The sequence below is a fragment of the Esox lucius genome, chromosome 2 (assembly GCF_011004845.1).
Source record: "Esox lucius isolate fEsoLuc1 chromosome 2, fEsoLuc1.pri, whole genome shotgun sequence".
Taxonomy (NCBI): Eukaryota; Metazoa; Chordata; class Actinopteri; order Esociformes; family Esocidae; genus Esox; species Esox lucius.
In genome coordinates, this window is record NC_047570.1 from 25,953,045 (window position 1) to 25,972,995 (window position 19,951).

At 40.8% G+C, this 19,951-nt stretch overlaps 1 protein-coding gene across 1 annotated transcript in view; it reads right to left on the reverse strand.

Moving 5' to 3' along the window:
- Positions 1-4,126: 4,126 nt before the first annotated feature.
- slc6a2 (solute carrier family 6 member 2) overlaps positions 4,127-19,951 on the reverse strand; it is a 35,756-nt gene continuing 19,931 nt past the window's right edge. The window contains exons 6-15 of the mRNA XM_010892680.4: positions 19,150-19,284; positions 17,715-17,818; positions 14,442-14,566; positions 13,394-13,506; positions 11,458-11,586; positions 11,004-11,103; positions 9,366-9,466; positions 8,354-8,521; positions 7,643-7,717; positions 4,127-7,482 (exon numbers count right to left, since the gene is read on the reverse strand). Of these exons, the coding sequence (XP_010890982.1) occupies positions 7,459-7,482; positions 7,643-7,717; positions 8,354-8,521; positions 9,366-9,466; positions 11,004-11,103; positions 11,458-11,586; positions 13,394-13,506; positions 14,442-14,566; positions 17,715-17,818; positions 19,150-19,284 (1,074 nt within the window). The 3' untranslated portion in view covers positions 4,127-7,458. The remainder of the gene's footprint in view (positions 7,483-7,642; positions 7,718-8,353; positions 8,522-9,365; positions 9,467-11,003; positions 11,104-11,457; positions 11,587-13,393; positions 13,507-14,441; positions 14,567-17,714; positions 17,819-19,149; positions 19,285-19,951) is intronic.

Below are 19,951 nucleotides of genomic sequence, written 5' to 3' on the forward strand. Positions count from 1 at the left end.
ATGCCACGTAGAATTAAGGCAGTTCTGAAGGCGAAAGGGGGTCAAACACAGTATTAGTATGGTGTTCCTAATAATCCTTTAGGTGAGTGTATATTGCATGTACCACAATCGATTAGGCTCCGACTATTGTTTCGCTGTGACAGAACATTTGTTTTTCACACAGACAGTCATTATTTCACTATCAAATGGCTTTAGTGGGTGGAGAGCAGAGGCTGTACTCATGCTCCCTCGACCCTGCTCTCCCTGAGTGAGAGAGATGCATGCATTGAGACAGTGCAAAAAATACTTCAAGTGACTTACGAATTTAGACAAATCGTAGATATTAGTTGTTATTCCCCTTTATAGAATTACATTGTCAAAGTCATTGATCAGGTCTTGCATACGGTTGTATCCTGGGTTGCCTGATTTGATTGACTGTATATGACCGCATAAACCTGACAGACTCCACTAAAAACCTGTGCAAATTTTATTTCTGCTTTACAACCATATTTCTGAATCAACCCACTCAAGACAATTTTTTCACCCTAACACTGATTAAGGCAGACCAATTTGTAGGAATTACCCACAACAGTGGTTGTATCTTGCTCCTCCTCTTCTTAGCCCAGGTCAGGGCTTTATCTGGAATGTAATCCTTACATTGTGCCTGGCTGTTGCCTGTCATGGCAATTTCCTGAATGCATAATGTCTTTGTTTGCCTTTGTCTATTAAATGTAGCCTAGCCAAGAGAGGACTGGCCTGACCCCAGAATTTGACTCCTTTCTAGGTTTCTTCCTAAATTTCTACCATGCTATGGAGTTTTTCCTAGCCACAGTGCATTAATTAGGGGTCAAGGAGTCCTATAATTTTTGTTAGGATTATTATTATTCCTTTTTTTTTGCTGCATAATCCCATGAGATGTCTTACGCTACAGACACACCACTTGGCCCATAGGTATATACCGTCTGCCGAATTAATCTGTTAGACTATGGGTCCAATTGCCCCTAGGTGGCGCTATAATAAGCAATCTAAGTCACTCCAAAAGTCCCACTGGGATTTCCACTAGTATGACATACAGTAGAGGTATGAAATTCGGTCCACATGTCCCGCCACCTAAGGAACAAATGTGCAGGACGGCAGGAAGTCCTCCACAAAGTTACAAGCTTGATCAGCCTGATGATGATGCTATAATCAACAAAAGCATGGGGCTCCATAGGAAATGAATGGAGGTCAATGGGGAATCTACGCAAGTCTATGGAGGATGAATGGGGGAAATGGAGAATGAATGGGAGTCAATGGTGATTCAGTGGGAGTCTATGGTAAACTCATGGAAGTCAATGGGGAATGAATGGAGGTCAATGGGAAATAAATGGAGGTCAATGGGGAATGAATGTGGTTCTATGGGAAATGAATGTGACTCTGTGGAGAATGAATGGAAGTAAATGGGGAATTAACAGGGTTCAACGGGAAATAAATGTAAGTCTATGGAGAATGAAGAGGAGTCAAAGGGTAATAAATGGGGAGTCTATAGAGAATTAATGACAATTTATTAAGAATAAATGGGTGCCATGGTGCTCCTGGAAGGACAGAACCCCGACATTTCTGCTTGCAGAAATACACTGCTGAAAAAAGTAAAGGGAACATGTAATCATCACAATATAAAACCAAGTCAATTAAACTTCAGGGATGTCAGTCTGTCCAGTTAGGAAGCATAAGCAATTGTGAATCTATGTCACCTGTTTTGGTGCAAATGAAAGTGTCAACAGGTGCACTGGAGAGGCAACAGCAAGACAACCCCCAAAAAGGGAATGGTTTTGCAGGTGGTGGCTACAGACAATAGCTCTCTCCATATACTTCCTGAATGATTATTCTCAAGTATTGCATTTTGCTAGTGTCCCTGTCACTACAGGTAGCATGAGGCCGTACCTGCAGCCCATTCAGGTTGCACCGGTAGTCCAGCTCCTCCAGGATGGCACATGCATATGTGCCATCACAAGAAGGTTTGCTGTGTCTCCCAGTACGGTCTCAAGAGCATGGAAGAGATACCAGGAGAGGGGATGTTACACTAGGAGAGCTGGACAGAGCTGTAGAAAGGCATCAACCAAGCAGCAGGACTGGTATCTGCTCCTTTGTGCGAGAAGAAACAGGAGGAGCACTGCCCGAGCCATACAAAAAGACCTCCAGCAGGCTACTTGTGTGCATGTTTCTGAGCAAACTGTCAGAAACAGACTCCATGAGGTTGGCATGATGAGGGCCCGACATCCTCTAGTGGGACCTGTGCTCACAGCCCAGCACCGTGCAGCTCAATTGGCATTCGCCAAAGAACACAAGAATTGGCAGGTTCACCAGTGGCGCCCTGTTCCCTTCACAGATGAGAGCACGTTCACAATGAGCACGTGACAGATGTGAAAGCGTATGGAGATGCCATGGTGAATGGTATGTTGCCTGTCACCATCCAACATGAACAGTTTGGCAATGGGTCAGTGATGTTCTGGGGAAGCATATCCTTGGAGGGTCGCACAGACCTCCACAGACCTCCCCTTGCTGGAACCCTGACTGCTGTTAGGTCCTGGTATAAAATCCTCAGACCCATCATCAGACCATACGCTCATGAATGACGATGGCATTGATGCCATTGACTGGCCCTCACATTCCCTAGACCTGAATCCAATTGACAACTTCTGGGATGTTATGTATTGGTGCATCCGGCACTGCCAAGTAGCGCCAATGACTGTGCTGGAGCTCACTGATGCCCTAATCCAGGTCTGGGTATCTTTAAAAACACTTATTGACAACTGCTGATATGAAACGAGCTATAAAACAAATTGGATTGATATCAAATGTCAAGAGACATCAATTGACGTTTCTGCTTTCATCAATTCAGACCAAAGCCACAGTTCATAGATGCTATTTGTGGTGGAAGTAAAATAATAAGAAACGTTAGTCAGTTTAACACATTTCTTAATGGTTATGTTAATGCGCGACAAAATAATAATGAAAAAACTGTTGAGTCACAATTTTATGACAAGTTGTATGTCCCAAACAGTCCCAGTACTGGCATAATAGCTTACTATATACTAAATAGTAAGTACTTCACCATCATACTACAACGACTAGTTAGTATGCGATTTGAGATTTAACCGACGATTGTAGTAGCAAAACCTGTTGTTATAGGAATTCGTATTCGGACTGCGCGTGCGTAGTGGCAATAGGTGGTTAGAAATTGTTACTATTTAGGGGTTTCCATAAGAAATTTAAAAATGCTGCTCAATTTGCAGCATTTCTAGGGTTAGGCAATGTGCCTGTAATCTCCTTTTGATTTACAAGAGCGGGGTCAATTTTACCGCGTCACAACACCCGTATACCAGGAAATTGCTTTAGCGTCACTTTTCTCACCATCGAACCACAACAGCCGAGGACAGCCAAGGCCACCAGCGATGATGTTGAGCATTCACTCGATCCATTCATCTACAATCGTGGTTAGGATACTGGCCCCACAGTTCTTCCAACCTCCGAACGTTACAGATAATCTTGAAGTCGAGGAGCCAGGTACCCCATAAGGTTAGCCTGTAATGCTATCCCAACAGCACATTAATCTAATAGCAACTGGCGCAAAGCGCTGCTGTTGGTTAATTAATTACGTAGCTAGTTCGAATTTAATTTATTGAAGTGTGTTGTGTGATATCACAACTTGCTATAGCTTCTGTATATGCGAGGAATGATTTTCCATGTTCGAAGAGGGCCTATTGGCCAGTGAATTAAAGTTAGCTGTTAATTGGCCAGTGAATTAAAGTTAGCTGAATAATTAATTATACATGAGTGGCAGTGTTCTATCTTGTCTTGGCTATGCTATGAGGGAATATGATGCATGCTTCCCAGATATCTCTTCAAATGTCATTTGGTGTGAGGGAGGGACTGGTGGTTGCATATACTCTGCATATACTATAAAACAGCTAGATTTATCTGTAATCTAGATCTAATTAAAATAGGCAATTATTTGTTGGTTATTTGGACCTTCAGACTACAGTATATAATATATTAATATTTTATTTATATTCCCTGGCAGGCACTGTAAAATTTAAATCGTAACACAAACAATACAATCATATATAGCTTAAAAAAAAAAAACAACCTGAGAAGGAATGCATGACACAGGGAGCAATGTGTTCTTTCTGTTGAAGTACAATAATAAATCTCTTCCTGAATCAGTGGGGAGAGAGTAGAGAGATGAAAAGAGTGAACGGTGGTTTGCCTGGAAGTGGTCTTTGGAAGTGGTCTTTGGAAGTGGTCTGGGGAGGATGTGGATGCTTCCTCCCAGGAGAAGACGACACTTTCCCACATCAGAGAGCTCAAAACATCCCATTTCTTGGTTCTCTATTATCTATAAGCGCCAGTCATTGATGTTACTTCTGCAGTACAGTCTACCCCTACAACAATACACAATGGATTGTAAATTCAATTGCATTTACAGAATCGTAGTTTCACATTCTTCCATAAATCACTACATGTACCAAATCTGTGTATAGAAGAAACTCTTTATTATAATAGGGTGCATAATTTGACTTCTTCATAGATAGTTGTCACTTACGTTCAACAGGACTTTTGTATTGTACACAGTATTCTGTAAACATAGCTCAGGTAATGCCAGAGCTGTACTTGTCTACATTCAGATGGCAAAGTTACCCGGGTTAAACTGGAGAATACATCTGTAAATAAATTCATTTTACCTACATGAAACACCATGATATAACAGTAACAGTAAACAGTTACGTTTAAAATACTTTACATTCACGTTTCCTTTATAAACAATTTGATAAATACAAGTTTAGATATATAACAAAAGAATATATTTATATATGTTTCCATATCTTATACTCAACACACAATTCAATTTTATGTGTGGCTTGTTTCCTGCCATAAATGTTCTTTCACAATAAAATTCAATTTAAACTCCATTTCAATAAATAAAGGGAAACAGAAAAAAATAAGGAAAGAAATACAGAAACACCTCTAAAAAGGAGGGAACATTTTGGCACTTCCTTGGTGGTGAATTTTCTTGAAATCAAATTGACAAAATACACTTAACAAATGACAACATCATGCATTTAACATAACAATCATTGTGAAATGAATGATACATTTCAAACTGAAAATTCACTAGCCATTAACACACACAGAAACACAACCCCAGAAACTCTTTGGAGAAGCTACAGATTTCCCTTACAAACATGGAACACAAAATGCATTGGAAAGGTGCCATATGACACAGAAAAAAACAGCCTATAAAAAGTAAATACATGTCCATTGTTTTCTTGACCTATGTTTTGTTTTGTACTTCAGTCCCTTAAACACTAAGATCTTACCTATTGATACAAAACTAAAACAAGTAGGCTATTTCTGTTAGTCAACCTTGAGGTGCTGGATACATTTCTATTGAATCACTGCCTCCCTTTAGGTCTTCACCATTATATTCAGCTACTACTGTTTATCCACAAGCGGTGAAGGCCAAAAAAAAAATCTCCATGACTCATGTCTCTGTGAAGAAAATATGCTGACACTAAGCAAAATATATAAGTTGGTACAAAGAGTTAGAACACTGATTACTTTTGGATTACGTCCTTTGTTAGCCAGCATCTGCTACCTCAGTTCATGTAGCAGACCAATCAGTTCTGCCCACCTAATGCAGTAGCATCCTTGTGCAAGTACTGGTTAAACTTCCTGATGTATCGTCTTGAAGAAATTCAGCTTCACAGATGCATTCCAGGGAAAGCTTTTCCAACACTCATTCTTTAATTTATTATAGCCCTACAATACCAGCCACCAAGCCACTTTATTGTGGTCTGTAAAAAAATAAAAAAGGCTCACTTAAATGTCTGACCCACATTTAGCTACCTTAACAGTCTGGTATGATAAAGATTCCAATGGACAGATGACCAAAGAAAATTCAGATTATTTTTATGAGTTACATTATCAATTGTGCAAAAGGTTGAAAAAATACATACTGTTTCAAGTTACAAGTATACTAACTGTTTCAAGTTAGTACAATAGTTTTCACTGAAACTAGGAACTTAACTAAGTTTCTGGTTTAAAACCATTGGAAAGCAACTAAGCAGATTTTTGAGATTTCCACTGTGATAGGTGTCTTTCAAGCAGAGAGACTCTGTACATTTAAAGATCTGCTTTTTCATGGTGTTTGAGGCAAACAAATGCAGGCCACATCTTGTTAATAGAAGTAATCCTAAATGTAATCAGCTGATACATTTCTTTTTTACCTGACTTCATGTTTTACATTAAATCTGGGCTGATTACACTAACTTTTGTGTGATGTGATTACCTTATCCCTGTAACATGTACATCTGTTACTGCACTTCTAGAAAAAAAATACTATCTAGTATATAAAGGGGATTCTACAGCTGTCCACATATGAAACATTTTTGAATAATCCTTTCTGGTTGCAGGTAGAATCCTTTCGGTTACTAGTAAAACTCTTTTGGGTTCAAAGTAGAAACCCATTCCAAGTAAGGCTCAACCTTCAACCAAAAAGATTATATTTGGAACAAAAAAGGATACTCTTATATGAGGACAGGGAAAGAAACCTTTTGACCTATGAAGGTACTCAATAAAGCATTTAATTGTAACCATAGAGAATATCTATTAGTCAAAAACTCGGATCTGCAGATAAGGCTTCCTGAGTCATTAGGTATAACATTTCTACATGGACCAATGAAAGAAATTATAAGTTCTAGCTCAATAAACACGGACACAGTGAAAGCATGATATCTAGAGTTGACCTAACAATGACTACTAACTACTTAACCATACATAGAAAAGGGCCAAGTATATTTCTTCTATTTCACTTCTCACATAAAGCTTGAAGACTCAATATTTTTTATTTACTGCTGTCATTTGTTTGCCTCCCCTGCCTACAGCAATTTTGATCTTTTTGAATTGGTTTTAGTTTCTAACCAATTCTGTAGACAATGAACACAGACCACACGTTTAGAAAAAAGTCATAGCAAAATTAATCTCACATAAAAAATAAACAATATCCATCATTTTCAGAACACCTGTAGTGTAGACACAAAACATCTGTAGTTTATCTGCTTTGAAAGTCTCCATATTATTAGTTGTATGAAACAAAAAATGGCAAATAATTAAGATGATGTCATACAGTAAAAAAAAAAATAAATTATAAAAATACACAAAAAGTGGAGGACCTTGAGTTGACTCTGGACTACTGAGGTTGATGGAAAATGCCAGTCACTGGACAGAGTGAAGGGGGGAGGAGCAGATGTAGTAAGACATGGCAGGATGAAGGTGGGTCAGAACCAACAGAACAAAGAGAGGCAGAGAGGAGCGTGGCGTTTTCCCTGTCCTTCCTCCAGTAGCAGCAGGCCTAGCAGCAGGAATGCCTGCCATTGGAACACCATGGCTCCAACAACCCAAAATTGTGGGTAGTGAGAAATGTTGGGTGATAGAGTGTCAGAGAGCCAACCAGTGCTTGAGCTGTAACAGAAATGGATGGAGTTGATAGAGCTTTGTTGCCAACACAGTATTAACAAGTCAGGTCATATTCATTTATTGATTCACTCATTGATTTTTCATTGTAGTAATCACTATACAATAAACGCTTTGTGATCCAGACAGAAGGTTCTCTGTTACGTACCGTGAACTGCCTGATTGTTGCACCCTCTGCCACCAGATGATGTTCGTGTTCTGGTGTGATGCAGTAAGCAATCCTCTGAAAAATAAACCATTACAGTACATGTACATGATACAACATATACAGAACCCTTACCTTCCAATGAAAGAAACTATCTTACAAAAAATATATTCTTAAAAAAATACTTTAAATGCACATTGGTCCGATAACAGCAAGTTGTAATAAACTGTGATCTTAGTTTGAGAAAAAGGATGGGAGACGGTCATTGAAGGTCTGAAATGGAGTCTAAATACTCCAATCAATTTAAAGGAAATACCACAGGGAAATGGGCATACAAGGTAACACTGTTAACCGCTTTGAAATCAAATCATCAGAAGCGGTGCAACGTTATTTTTATCATTATAATTTAAACTATGTTCCCGGCTTTGAACCCACTAACCAGTGTCCCACAAGTACTGATATCAGTAACCATCAACCAGCAAAAGTCAAATGTCTGTTTCAAAGATACCTGCCTAATATGACATGTTATCCAAGAGGGCAGACCTGGTTGGAATTACATCATATAATCTCTTTGAGAAAACCAATTTTGATAGCTAACATACATACAGGTGGTTGCTAATTTCCATAACATTCAAGCTAAACACCAGTCACACATCTAAGTGTCTCTTTATAGATACTGTGCAGGAGATGAGAAGTATTTGCTGTTCCACTGACCTGTTTGAATGTCCCTGGCATGGAGAGAAACTTATAGATGGCATAGGCAGGCACAAACATCATGGAGGACAGAGCTACACCCCAGCCTACTATGTTGGACCAAGGTGGGAATTCATAGTTATCATATTTCAGGCTGCTGGAGGTGACAATGCTGGCAATCACCACCACCTGTGGAGAAGGGAACAAGCAAAGCAGCTCAAATATTTCCAAAAGAGACACCAAAACAGAGCTTGTGTATGAATACAAATACTCCTCTGCTCACTCACTACTCACTTGAAGAAAAACATAAAAGCATTAGAAGGATGAAATTGAGTTGAGTTGAGTAGACTAGGGCATGGCTCTGCCTCTGGGGTTAGAAATATACTGTAATAGACTTTCGCTCTAGTACTCTGGTTTACCTGGCTGCTTTAGACTGAAGGCCTATCAGCACTGATCTGTAACTCTGTAGCTATGCAACTGTAGCCCCAGAGAACAACAAACATCACTCTTGGTTATAATACATCATTGGGAGGTCAGGGCAGGGTCTCCTCCCAGTCTTCAACTGAATATCAAAGGCCAACTGTGTTCTTGTATGTCTTTCTTCTACAAATGCCATCCATTCAACAGAGTTGCGTGCTAACTTCCAGACATCTGGTGTTTCTATATTTCTTCAGTAGGTTAGGCCAGTAGAACAGAAAAAACTAACATATGTATGTGTGGTTTAGCTTTTGGCTGGAACACAGAATTTGGGTAGCCAGGCGAATTTTCTGCATCAAATTACTTGTAACTGACACATAACTTTACTTTAAAAGACAATTACAATATGGCACCAAATTAAAGGTCAGTAACTTCTATTTTATGTCCCCTCTTTCAAACACATTGAAATATTACTACCCGGATTCCTCTATGAGTCATTCATTAAATGTGTGTCAGGTACTCTATCACCCCCTCCCCCCAAACATCTAGACCTGACAGCAAGCCTCAGGGCCCACAACCAGCCCCCCAAGCAGGCCCTGCTCCGCAATGGTCTCACCAGCAGAAAGGTGGGGCTGACAAACTTCCAGCACAGCCTCCAGTAGAGACCTGGCTTAAAGCCCATCATGCGCTCGATATCCTCACTGAAGCGGTCCACCCCTGGAAAGGAAACACAGAGCAGATGGCTGGCCTTTAACACACAGATACACAGCTATACGCACAAACCTGAGTCCAATAAGTATTTGTTTTTTAACAAATACTTAAGCTGAACTTGATTCAGGTTGCCTGGTATAATTGAGCCAATTGAACAGTCCAATAAGTATTTGTTTTTTAACAAATACTAAAGCTGAACTTGATTCAGGTTGCCTGGTATAATTGAGCCAATTGAACAGTCCAGAGAACAAACCCTGCCCAAGTGGCACAGAAACGCTGAATTAAAATGTTAAAAAAACACACACAAAAACTATTTGCACCTAGATCAGAGCTACAGTAAACTTCGCTTCCGAAGTTTCAGAGTTTTTCTTTCTCATTTCACACATGATTGAGCCTGTCAGTAATGAGTTGGACTACATCGCAAATGTCAGTCTAGTCAACTCATTCTGACCAACAGCACTACATTATAGGGCACAGGTGTCAAACCGGTTCCACGGAGGGCCAAGTGTCTGCAGGTTTTCGCTCTCACCTTGTACCTGATTGATTAATTAGTTCACTAATTGGTTAATTTCTACCCCCACCTGGTTGTTCAGGTCTGACCTGGGAACCAATTTAAAGGAAAACCCAAAGACCTGCAGACACTTGGCCCTCCGTGGAACCGGTTTGACACCCCTGTTATAGGGGTAAAGGGTTCCATTTTGGACATTACTTTTTTTTTAAAGCTTGTCCATAATACTTCTATATCACAGCACTGCAGGTCGGCTAACATTAAGACAGCACCAGTACAGACAGTCACCATTCCATCCATAAGCAGAAACTACTGCTTTCAAATACATATAAGCATCAGTGGTGAAGTGTCCATCTCACATCCTCATCAAGTTGTAGCTAATACTGACTGTACATCATGGAAAGTGTGCATATGTGTTGAAAGTAAAAGCACAAGTCATGTTATTAACATCCAGTATTTTCTCATGCGCGGTCCTCTTCCTTTTCCATTTCATGTAAAATATCTTAAACACTAAAGACAATGTAAACTCACTACAATCCCCCATCCCCTCTTTTTGAATTGGATGAATAATACAGACAATAAATACAACCGTACTGTACTGTCTCACGACTGCTGGCTCTGGCCATATGTGTGACTGCTCTGCAGGCCAGGAGGGGAGTGTATAGAAAGGATGTCTGTGAGTAGAAAGAGGCAGGTACGAGACAATGGAAGGGATTAAGGAATGGAAAGAGTACTGGCAGAGATGGAGGAAAGGGTTTGACAATTAAGGTCCAGGCACGGGAAACACTGTCTCTCTACACTGCCAGTAAATGTCAGGTGTAGCTTGAAGCCATAGTAGAGGAGATGACAGGGGGTCAGGGAGGGGGGGGAGGCGCGAGGGCAGACCAAGGAGGGCAGCCGCTGGCGGGGTGGAGGAACTGTGATGGAGGGGATGGACGGGATAAAGGACCAAGTTGTAATGTAGACAGAGAGCTGGGTTCACCACAGCAAGAGATCAGCAGAAGTCCCTGTACTAGGGCGACCTATAATACATACCGTAGAACCAGGACACCCCAATGGCCTCAACTAGCACCCCAAACAAGATAGACGTCCCCGCTGCATAATTATCCAACAAGGTCAGCACGTAGATACCACCCTGGGAGACAGCGAGAGTGGGGTGGGACAAGAGAGGTGGGGGTGGGACAAAATACAATGTCAAAAGGTTGTTACACAGTTTACTGCCGACACATTTGCTGCCTTTAACTACTAGCCAAAGGTAAGAATAAAACACAACTTGAATTCAGTCTGACAATCACAATCGCTTCCCTTTTCATTTTCCCATTTCCAGTTAACCTACATCACAGAGGCACCCTTTCTCTAGTGCCTTTAAGCACATTAAACATATTTTGTGACTCTATTTGGTTTGAAGATACACCTCCTTTTTCCTTTTTTAATTGCTCATTACCAACGTAACGTTACATTCAACATAGATGAAAGGAAATAACCTCACATTAGTGACGCAGGTGAGTGCAATCAGAAAGGTACCGAACGCAGTGACGAAGGTGAACATCTTCCTGTTTCTCTTCAGGATCATGAAGTCATCCGAAAGTCCTGTGATGACAGCCTCCATACCGCCCATCTGCAAAACAGGCACAGACAGCTAGAATCGTACAGTCTCCTCACCAGACCAGAAATACTTTGGTTTGGAATAGAAATAATCGATCCTAGCTTTCTAAGTGCAGTGTTATATTGAGAATCATCACTGCTGTAAAAGAAAGACGTGCCACTGTAGAAAATATATTTTCTCATTCAATTAACAGCAATTTATCATGCTGTGTAACTGGGAAAGTGGTTGAGAGAAAATGTCAGTCTCTGTGAACTAACGTTTCTAGAGTGGTCAGCTGTGATGCATGTGATTTTCTAACTCCTGCTTTATGAATACTGGGTAATGGTCAAAGCAGCTGCCTGTATACCATGCTGTTGGTCTTGAGAAATACCCAGAACTCGACCAGAGTGCACTCCATGGAAAAGTTGAATGATGATCAGCCGTAACATTATGACCACTGACAGGTGAAGTGAATAACACGGATAATCTCGTTATCATGACACCTGTCAGTGGGTGGGGATATATTAGGCAGCAAGTGAACATTCTGTCCTCAAATTTGATGTATTAGAAGCAGGAAAAATGGGCAAGCATAAAGATCTGAGCGACTTTGACAAGGGCTAAATTGTGATGGCTAGACAAATGGGTCAGAGCATCTCCAAAACAGTACCTATCAAAAGTGGTCCAAGCGGTGAACCGGTGACAGGGTCATGGCCGGGCCAAGGCTCATTGATACTCGTGGGGTGTGATGGCTGGCCTGTGTGGTTTGATCCAACAGACGAGCTACTGTATCTCAAATTGCTGAAAAAGTTCATGCTGGTACTGATAGAAAGGTGTCAGAACACACAGTGCATCGAAGTTTGTTGCGTATGGGGCTGTGTAGACGCAGACCAGTCAGGGGACCCACGCTGTCCACTGCCGAAAGCACCTACAATGGGTACCTGAGCATCAGAACTGGACCACGGAGAAATGGAAGAAGCTGGCCTGGTCTGATGAACCACGTTTTCTTTAACATCATGTGGATGGCCGGGGGCATGGGCGTCGCTTACCTGGAGAACACATGGCACCAGGATGCACTATGGGAAGGAAGCAAGCCAGCAGAGGCAGTGTGATGCTTTGGGCAATGTTCTGCTGGGAAACCTTGGGTCCTGCCATTCATGTGGTTGTTACTTTGACACGTACCACCTACCTAAGTATTGTTGCAGACCATGAGCAACCTTTCATGGCAACGGTATTCCTTGATGGCATTGGCCTCTTTCAGCAGGATAATGTGCCCTGCCACAAAGCAAAAATGGTTGAGGGATGGTTTGAGGAACACAACAACGAGTTCAAGGTGTTGACTTGGCCTCCAAATTCCCCAGATCTCAATCCAATCAAGCATCTGTGGGATGTGCTTGACAAACAAGTCCGATCCATGGAAGCCCCACCTCGCAACTTACAGGACTTAAAGGATCTGTTGCTAACATCTTGGTGCTAGATACCACAGCACACCTTCAGAGGTCTAGTGGAGTCCATTTCTCGACGGGTCAGGGCTGTTTTGGTGGCAATGGGGGGACACATACAATATTAGGCAGGTGGTCATAATGTTATGGCTGATCGGTGTATATAAAAATGTTAGATTTCATGTATAAGATTGAATGTGTATGGAAATGTATAAAGGAATAGATAGCGAGAGAGAAAAAGAGAACGAGGGTGTGTTGAGGGGTAGAGGCAGCCCGAAAATGAGAGTATTCTACACTTCTTATAATCCACAAGAGCAGATTGAACAATTATAAGACATAAACAGTTAGTTGTCCTCTGTGACCCGAGATGTGATACATCATGAGGTGGGCCAGTAACTCACAGAGCTGTCGATACCCAGAGTCAGAAGCATGATGAAAAAGACTATGGCCCAGAAGGTAGATCCAGGGAGTGTAGAGATGGCCTCAGGGTAGATGATGAACACCAGTCCTGGCCCTGTACTCCCACAAAGAGAAACAGGTAGACACTTGTGATGGCACATAGCAGAGCCAACAGAGATATAGCAGTCTACAGAAGAGTTTTTTATTGGGAGGGACGTTGATAAAAACATGTTGGTCCTGAACTTGACACGTCCAAAAAGTTGATTTAGAGATTTTTTTTTTTTTAACAAGATAGGAGAAAAGGGAAGATGTAGGAAAAGGGAAAGGCAGGAAAGAGTGACAAATTATTACAAAGAAATGACAATCAGCTGACCACCAACGGACATAAGAGGACAGAAGAACTCATTTCCCATTATTAGTTTTTGTCTTCCAATCCCTTTCTTCACGTTAGCCGGTATTTATCTAATGCTTTACCTCAGAACTGCAGGTTGAAAATGTCGGTGGAATTTCCACTCTATCTAAGCTACTATTGCATTCAGTTATATTCAATCCATTGCATTTAAATCATTTCATTTTGCTAATAACGCTTCTGATTTTTTTTCAATGCAGTAACATTAATATAGCTGAATGTTTAGTTAACTGTAAATGTATAGATGTTGGACTGTCGCTAATCCCTCCAAAAGGAGTGTGTCATTGACATAAACATCCATAATCCCTGAGCTGGCGACGCCCTTATCTCTGTTCAATCAAGCAGAAACTGGTCATGTTTTTAATCTATCCCAGCTAAGGTACAACCTGGGTGGATCGTCTTTAGGGAGAGAAGATGTAGCTAGCAAAATAGCGTGCCATGGGTGCCAATATGCTGTGCGTTTTCTTAGCCTTTTCTTGATGTTCTACAGGCGTAGACATTTTGGTCATGCGTCTGAATCTAAATTAGGTCGTTTAAGTTGTTGGACTGTGTGTGGTCTTGGCATGTTAGGCATGTCATCTTCCACACCACCATATTGTGGCATATTTTGATATTTGTGTGTGTGTCTAAGATTCTCTCACCTTCGGTGGCTACATCCTCTATCCTGACATTGTGTTTGTTTGCCATGTAGCCGAGCACAGAGAAGATGGCGAACCCTGAGAAGAAGCTGGTAACGCAGTTCACTGTACTGGTCAAGAGAGCATCTCTGTGGGGGAACAGAAAAGACACACATACCAACATGCACAAATGCACACAAAAACATGCATTAAAATCTGTTGTAAGATACAACATCATATTGACCATCCAGCAACACTTAGCATATAAAGCTACAATATGTGCTGTACAGTACACAACAATAATATTACATGTCTGACCCTTGGGCTTTCGTGAACTGTGGCTGATTTCACAAACATCCTTCTGTTTCTTTTAACCACAGTAAAAAAACGTTTCAATGAAATCACATTTTAGAACATGTTTGGGGTCTTAACAAGCCAATAGGACAAAGAAAAACAAAGAGGAGATATCCCCTCCTGTAGTAGACCCTAGCCTAAAGTACTTGGTCTCAGCTGAAAGGGTGGAAGTCAGGTTAATGGGGAGGCAATACTTGTGTCCCCAACAGGAGCGTATTTCTAATACAGGCTGCTAGACAATAGTAGTACACTATGTAGGGAGTAGCAAGCTGTAGACAAATCTTTCCCACTAGCAAGCAAGTTCATGTAGATTGTGGAGATTCCAAGAGGTAGCTATAAAAGCAGTAAGACAAAAACGGTATGATTAAGTTTAAGCGCTCAATCAAAGTATTTTTTTTACCTGGATTTAAAAATGTATACGTTTGGGGCACGTCTAAGTTCAAATGGTAATGTATTCCAGTTTTGTGCGGCATAACTGCTAAACGCAGCTTCGCCATATTTAGTTTAGACTCTGGGCTCTACTTAGCTATGAAAAACGAATTTCATTATCACCAAATAGCAGCTCCCAACGGCCCAGAACTGGGTCATAGTTCGACCTCAATAACTGTATATATGTACAAAATGGAGAATTAAAAACCAGTCACTATCCAACACTCTGGTGTGGAAAAATAAATCTGCTCCGCAACCATGAGATATCCATGGAGAGTTACAGACATAGGAGGCCACGTCCTAATTCAGCCACCCAGCTCCCACATCTGGCCCAACTGAGTACACATGAGGCTTTCAGCTATGTAAAAGCCTTTACAAAAGGGGTAAAAGTAATCTATAACCTCCCAAGAGAGGTAAATTAAATTGGCTGTACAGTTCACACTATAAAAATAGTATAGAACTGAGGTGGTTGTCAGCTAATGTAACTGAAGCACTATATCCCTGCTGTGTACGTTAGCACACTGATCGAGGATCAGAGACAAGCCCAGTGAATACAGTGTACAGTGTGCATGCCAAATGGCATCCAAATCCCTATGTAATGCACTACTCGTGACCAAGGCCATCCAGTGACAAATACATTTATTTAGTCCAGTGAAACTCTTGAATCGACGAGTTGAGGGTTTAAATTCCATGGGGGGCAATGCAAAGAGACTTGCACCAAAATAGATTTGGCTCTGGAAAGAGAAAAGTAAGAATAAAGTATATTTTGAACTTAGCTCAATGGAATTAGAAAAGATATCTGACAATGCCGGTACGATGAATCTCCACATTGACCCTTAGCAAAATGATATTACATTACATTATGGTACTGACTATACTGTATGTGTATTTTACAATACTAGGGTCAAATTCATGTTATAGTTACTGATATTGATTACCAAGTACAATTATCTTTTGAAGTTTGTCATTTCCTGTTTGTTTCTTAGGAGAATATCACTGTAATGATCCTTGGGAGGCAGGTATGGATTCAAACACAGAGCACTATATTTACTAAAGGCAATGGTACAGGTAGGCAAATTCAGGAGAATAGTCAGTGCGGAAACAGGCAGGAGTCAAAACCAGAGTAATTCAACAAGAGAGGGCTAAGGTACAAGAGGAGTAAACAATGGAAGTAGAATGGGATCAGGCACATTGTTGATAACAGGAAATCCAATGGGCAAAAGTACAGGCAAGGAACAGGCTAAAGGCATAGTCAGTGAAGATGGACAAAAACGATTGGCTACACGGAAAGGCACAACGATAGTAACTGATCTCAACTAGGAGTAACAGACAACTACAAAGCAATACCTCATGAACAGAACTGTGTAGAGAACAGAAATAAATAGTGGAGCTGATGACAAACCGGTGAGTGAACAGGTGACTAGGACTCCTGTGATGGTGATCTGAGGGGTGTGTTGTGTTCCAGGGACTGGTGGCATGTTCAAGGGAGTGAGTTGCTTTGCCAGATTGGTGGCGTGTGTGTGAGATAGCACGGGACGTTACAATAATTAACAAATGCCCAAAGCAAGAAAGTAAAGTATTCTCCCCAAACTCCTCGCGTCACAAATTCTACCTGTGTTTATGGCAAAAAATCTCATTATTGTTTCTAGCCAATAAAATGGATTACAGTTAAAAATAATGCTGACTTTCACCACAGATTAAATACAGTAGATATGTGACAATTATGTTACCAGCTCATACAAATGGCCGTCCCTTATTCTAAACATTAAAGGTGACATCTTCAATATGTTACTAAGCGAAAACTGCCAAGTATCCAAATCTGACTACAGTAACCCCATTGTGGCCAGCTTCTAAATCACTACAGATCTGGCAAATACCTCACAGTATTGACAATCCAGGAAGAGAGAGGAGGGATCTGGCACTGCCTCTGAGCATCATCCAATCAAAAGACATAGGGATACAGATTAGACAGCGAACCAATAAGATGGTTGGACAAATGTCCATGGACATATCCTACCGCAAGAACTACCCCAACTCACCTTAACATAAGCTAATACAACTGGAATACCAAAGATAACAGGCATCTCCACTTATGTTGTCTAAAAGCAGAATGGGTCGACCTGAGAGCAGCACCTACCTCTCCACAGGGAAGCATTAGTGATGATAAGGATCACCACAGAACACCTTATCTGTTTGTCTGTGAGAGGATTAAAGAATTACAGGTACAGGGAACGCTGGCAAGGAAGGTAAAACTGCCTATGGCCATAAACATAAACTGACGTGACATGGCCCACACTCATCCGGTTAGCTCTCTGCCAGAGGGTCTACTAGCCAGATACCCATCACCTTTCTGTTATCCAGTTAGAACATAAAAGGCAAAGCTAAAGAGACCTAAACAATGACAAGATCTATCCCATCACCCTGTTACAGGTTGCAGAATGTCTTGTGAGCTTTGTCAGGTCATGATTTAGCAGCACTGAGGAAAACATTAAACAACACAGTTGTAAGTCTTACCTGTAACAGTTGTTGTCAAATTTATTATAGCTGGCAAATGCAATGAGCACTCCAAAGCCGGCTCCCAGGGAGTAGAAGATCTGAGTGGCAGCATCAATCCACACCTACAGTAGCAGCATACAAATATATTTTAAGTGTAAAATTGGTCTTTGAAGAGTCCAGCATAACTGAGATAAGCAACATATATCACAGAATCTCCCTATGAGTACTGAACATGTACTGACTCTTGGCTCTAGATACTATCTTTTCTCTGACAGACTGCTTGGCCATGACAAAAAGATCCTTACTGCATTTATATTAAATACAGTATACTGTACATACGCAAAATCAAAACTGATTCCAATTATTTTCTCCATCCATTTTGTAAAATCTATGTCAATTTTAGATGCAAGTATGACGGCATTGTGTCTCTCAGTAACAAGGCTGTGTCTCTCAGTAATAAGGCTGTGTCTCTCAGTAATAAGGCTGTGTCTCTCAGTAATAAGGCTGTGTCTCTCAGTAATAAGGCTGTGTCTCTCAGTAATAAGGCTGTGTCTCTCAGTAATAAGGCTGATTCTCTCAGTAATAAGGCTGATTCTCTCAGTAATATGTCTGTATCTCAGTAATAAGGCTGTGTCTCTCAGTAATAAGGCTGTGTCTCTCAGTAATAAAGCTGTGTCTCTCAGTAATAAGGCTGTATATCTCAGTAATAAAGCTGTGTCTCTCAGTAATAAGGCTGTGTCTCTCAGTATTAAGGCTGATTCTCTCAGTAATAAGGCTGATTCTCTCAGTAATAAGGCTGTGTCTCTCAGTAATAAGGCGGTGTCTCTCAGTAATAAGGCTGTGTCTCTCAGTAATAAAGCTGTGTCTCTCAGTAATAAGGCGGTGTCTCTCAGTAATAAGGCTGTGTCTCTCAGTAATAAGGCTGATTCTCTCAGTAATAAGGCTGATTCTCTCAGTAATATGTCTGTATCTCAGTAATAAGGCTGTGTCTCTCAGTAATAAGGCTGTGTCTCTCAGTAATAAGGCTGTGTCTCTCAGTAATAAGGCTGTGTCTCTCAGTAATAAAGCTGTGTATCTCAGTAATAAAGCTGTGTCTCTCAGTAATAAGGCTGTGTCTCTCAGTAATAAGGCTGTGTCTCTCAGTAATAAAGCTGTGTCTCTCAGTAATAAGGCTGTGTCTCTCAGTAATAAGGCTGTGTCTCTCAGTAATAAGGCTTTGTCTCTCAGTAATAAGGCTTTTTCTCTCAGTAATAAGGCTTTGTCTCTCAGTAATAAGGCTGTGTCTCTCAGGAATAAGGTAAAAAAATAAAAATAAAACACAATTACCACATTTAAAGAAAACCTTTTTTGTTGATTACAGATTTATTGTTACATTCTGGCAACCTGGGTATTTGTAAGGTACTATAAATATTGCATTCCTAATCTAGGTAACACACAGTAAAGCGTGCCTGACCTTGGGATCATTGAGTTTTTTGAAGTCGATGTGCAGGTAGGCCCGTATGCCATCCATCGCCCCGGGAAGAGTGATGCCTCTGATCAGCAGGACAAAGAGCACCAAGTAGGGCATGGTGGCTGTGATGTACACCACCTGGACACAGCACAAGTCACATAATAAGATATTTACTACAACGCACAACAAAGTATTTAGGTTTCCTATCCTGATGACATTTTGTTAATTAAAAAAAGAAATCTGTTTAAATGGTATATTTCATCTCCATATCAATGTTCTTAAACATGACAGTCATTCTGAGTAGAAAATAAAAAGGGGTTGGAACCAGTTAATTGAACAGTACAGTAAAAAAATGAAAATAAAACAGAAATGTAACGGTTATTTCAAAAGCATAGGAAGCAGTTGATAACATTATTTTACTTCCCAAGAACTGTGTTCCCAGTCCCAGCATTGTTTAGGCAGAACACTCCCTCTGTCACTCAGAAAGTTCCCCTTCCAGGTTAAGGCATGCCATCTGTAAAAACGTCCCAGTAATGTGTGTGTGTGTGTGAGTGCGCTTGTGAGTAGACTAACTGATCCTCCCATTCTAAGCAACACTCCAAAGTGTTAAGATGTGTTCTTCATTCTGATGCTAATATGCCCACATCAGCTAATCCAGGGCTTTGAGCCTGCTAACATTCAGACTTTCAAAAGACATTTAAAGTTCCTACATAGTTGCTGCTATTAATTCTATAATGTAGTTAAGTAATATTATTTCAAGCCTCAACACAATATAAAGCATGTCATCAATCCAAGCCTCCTTCAT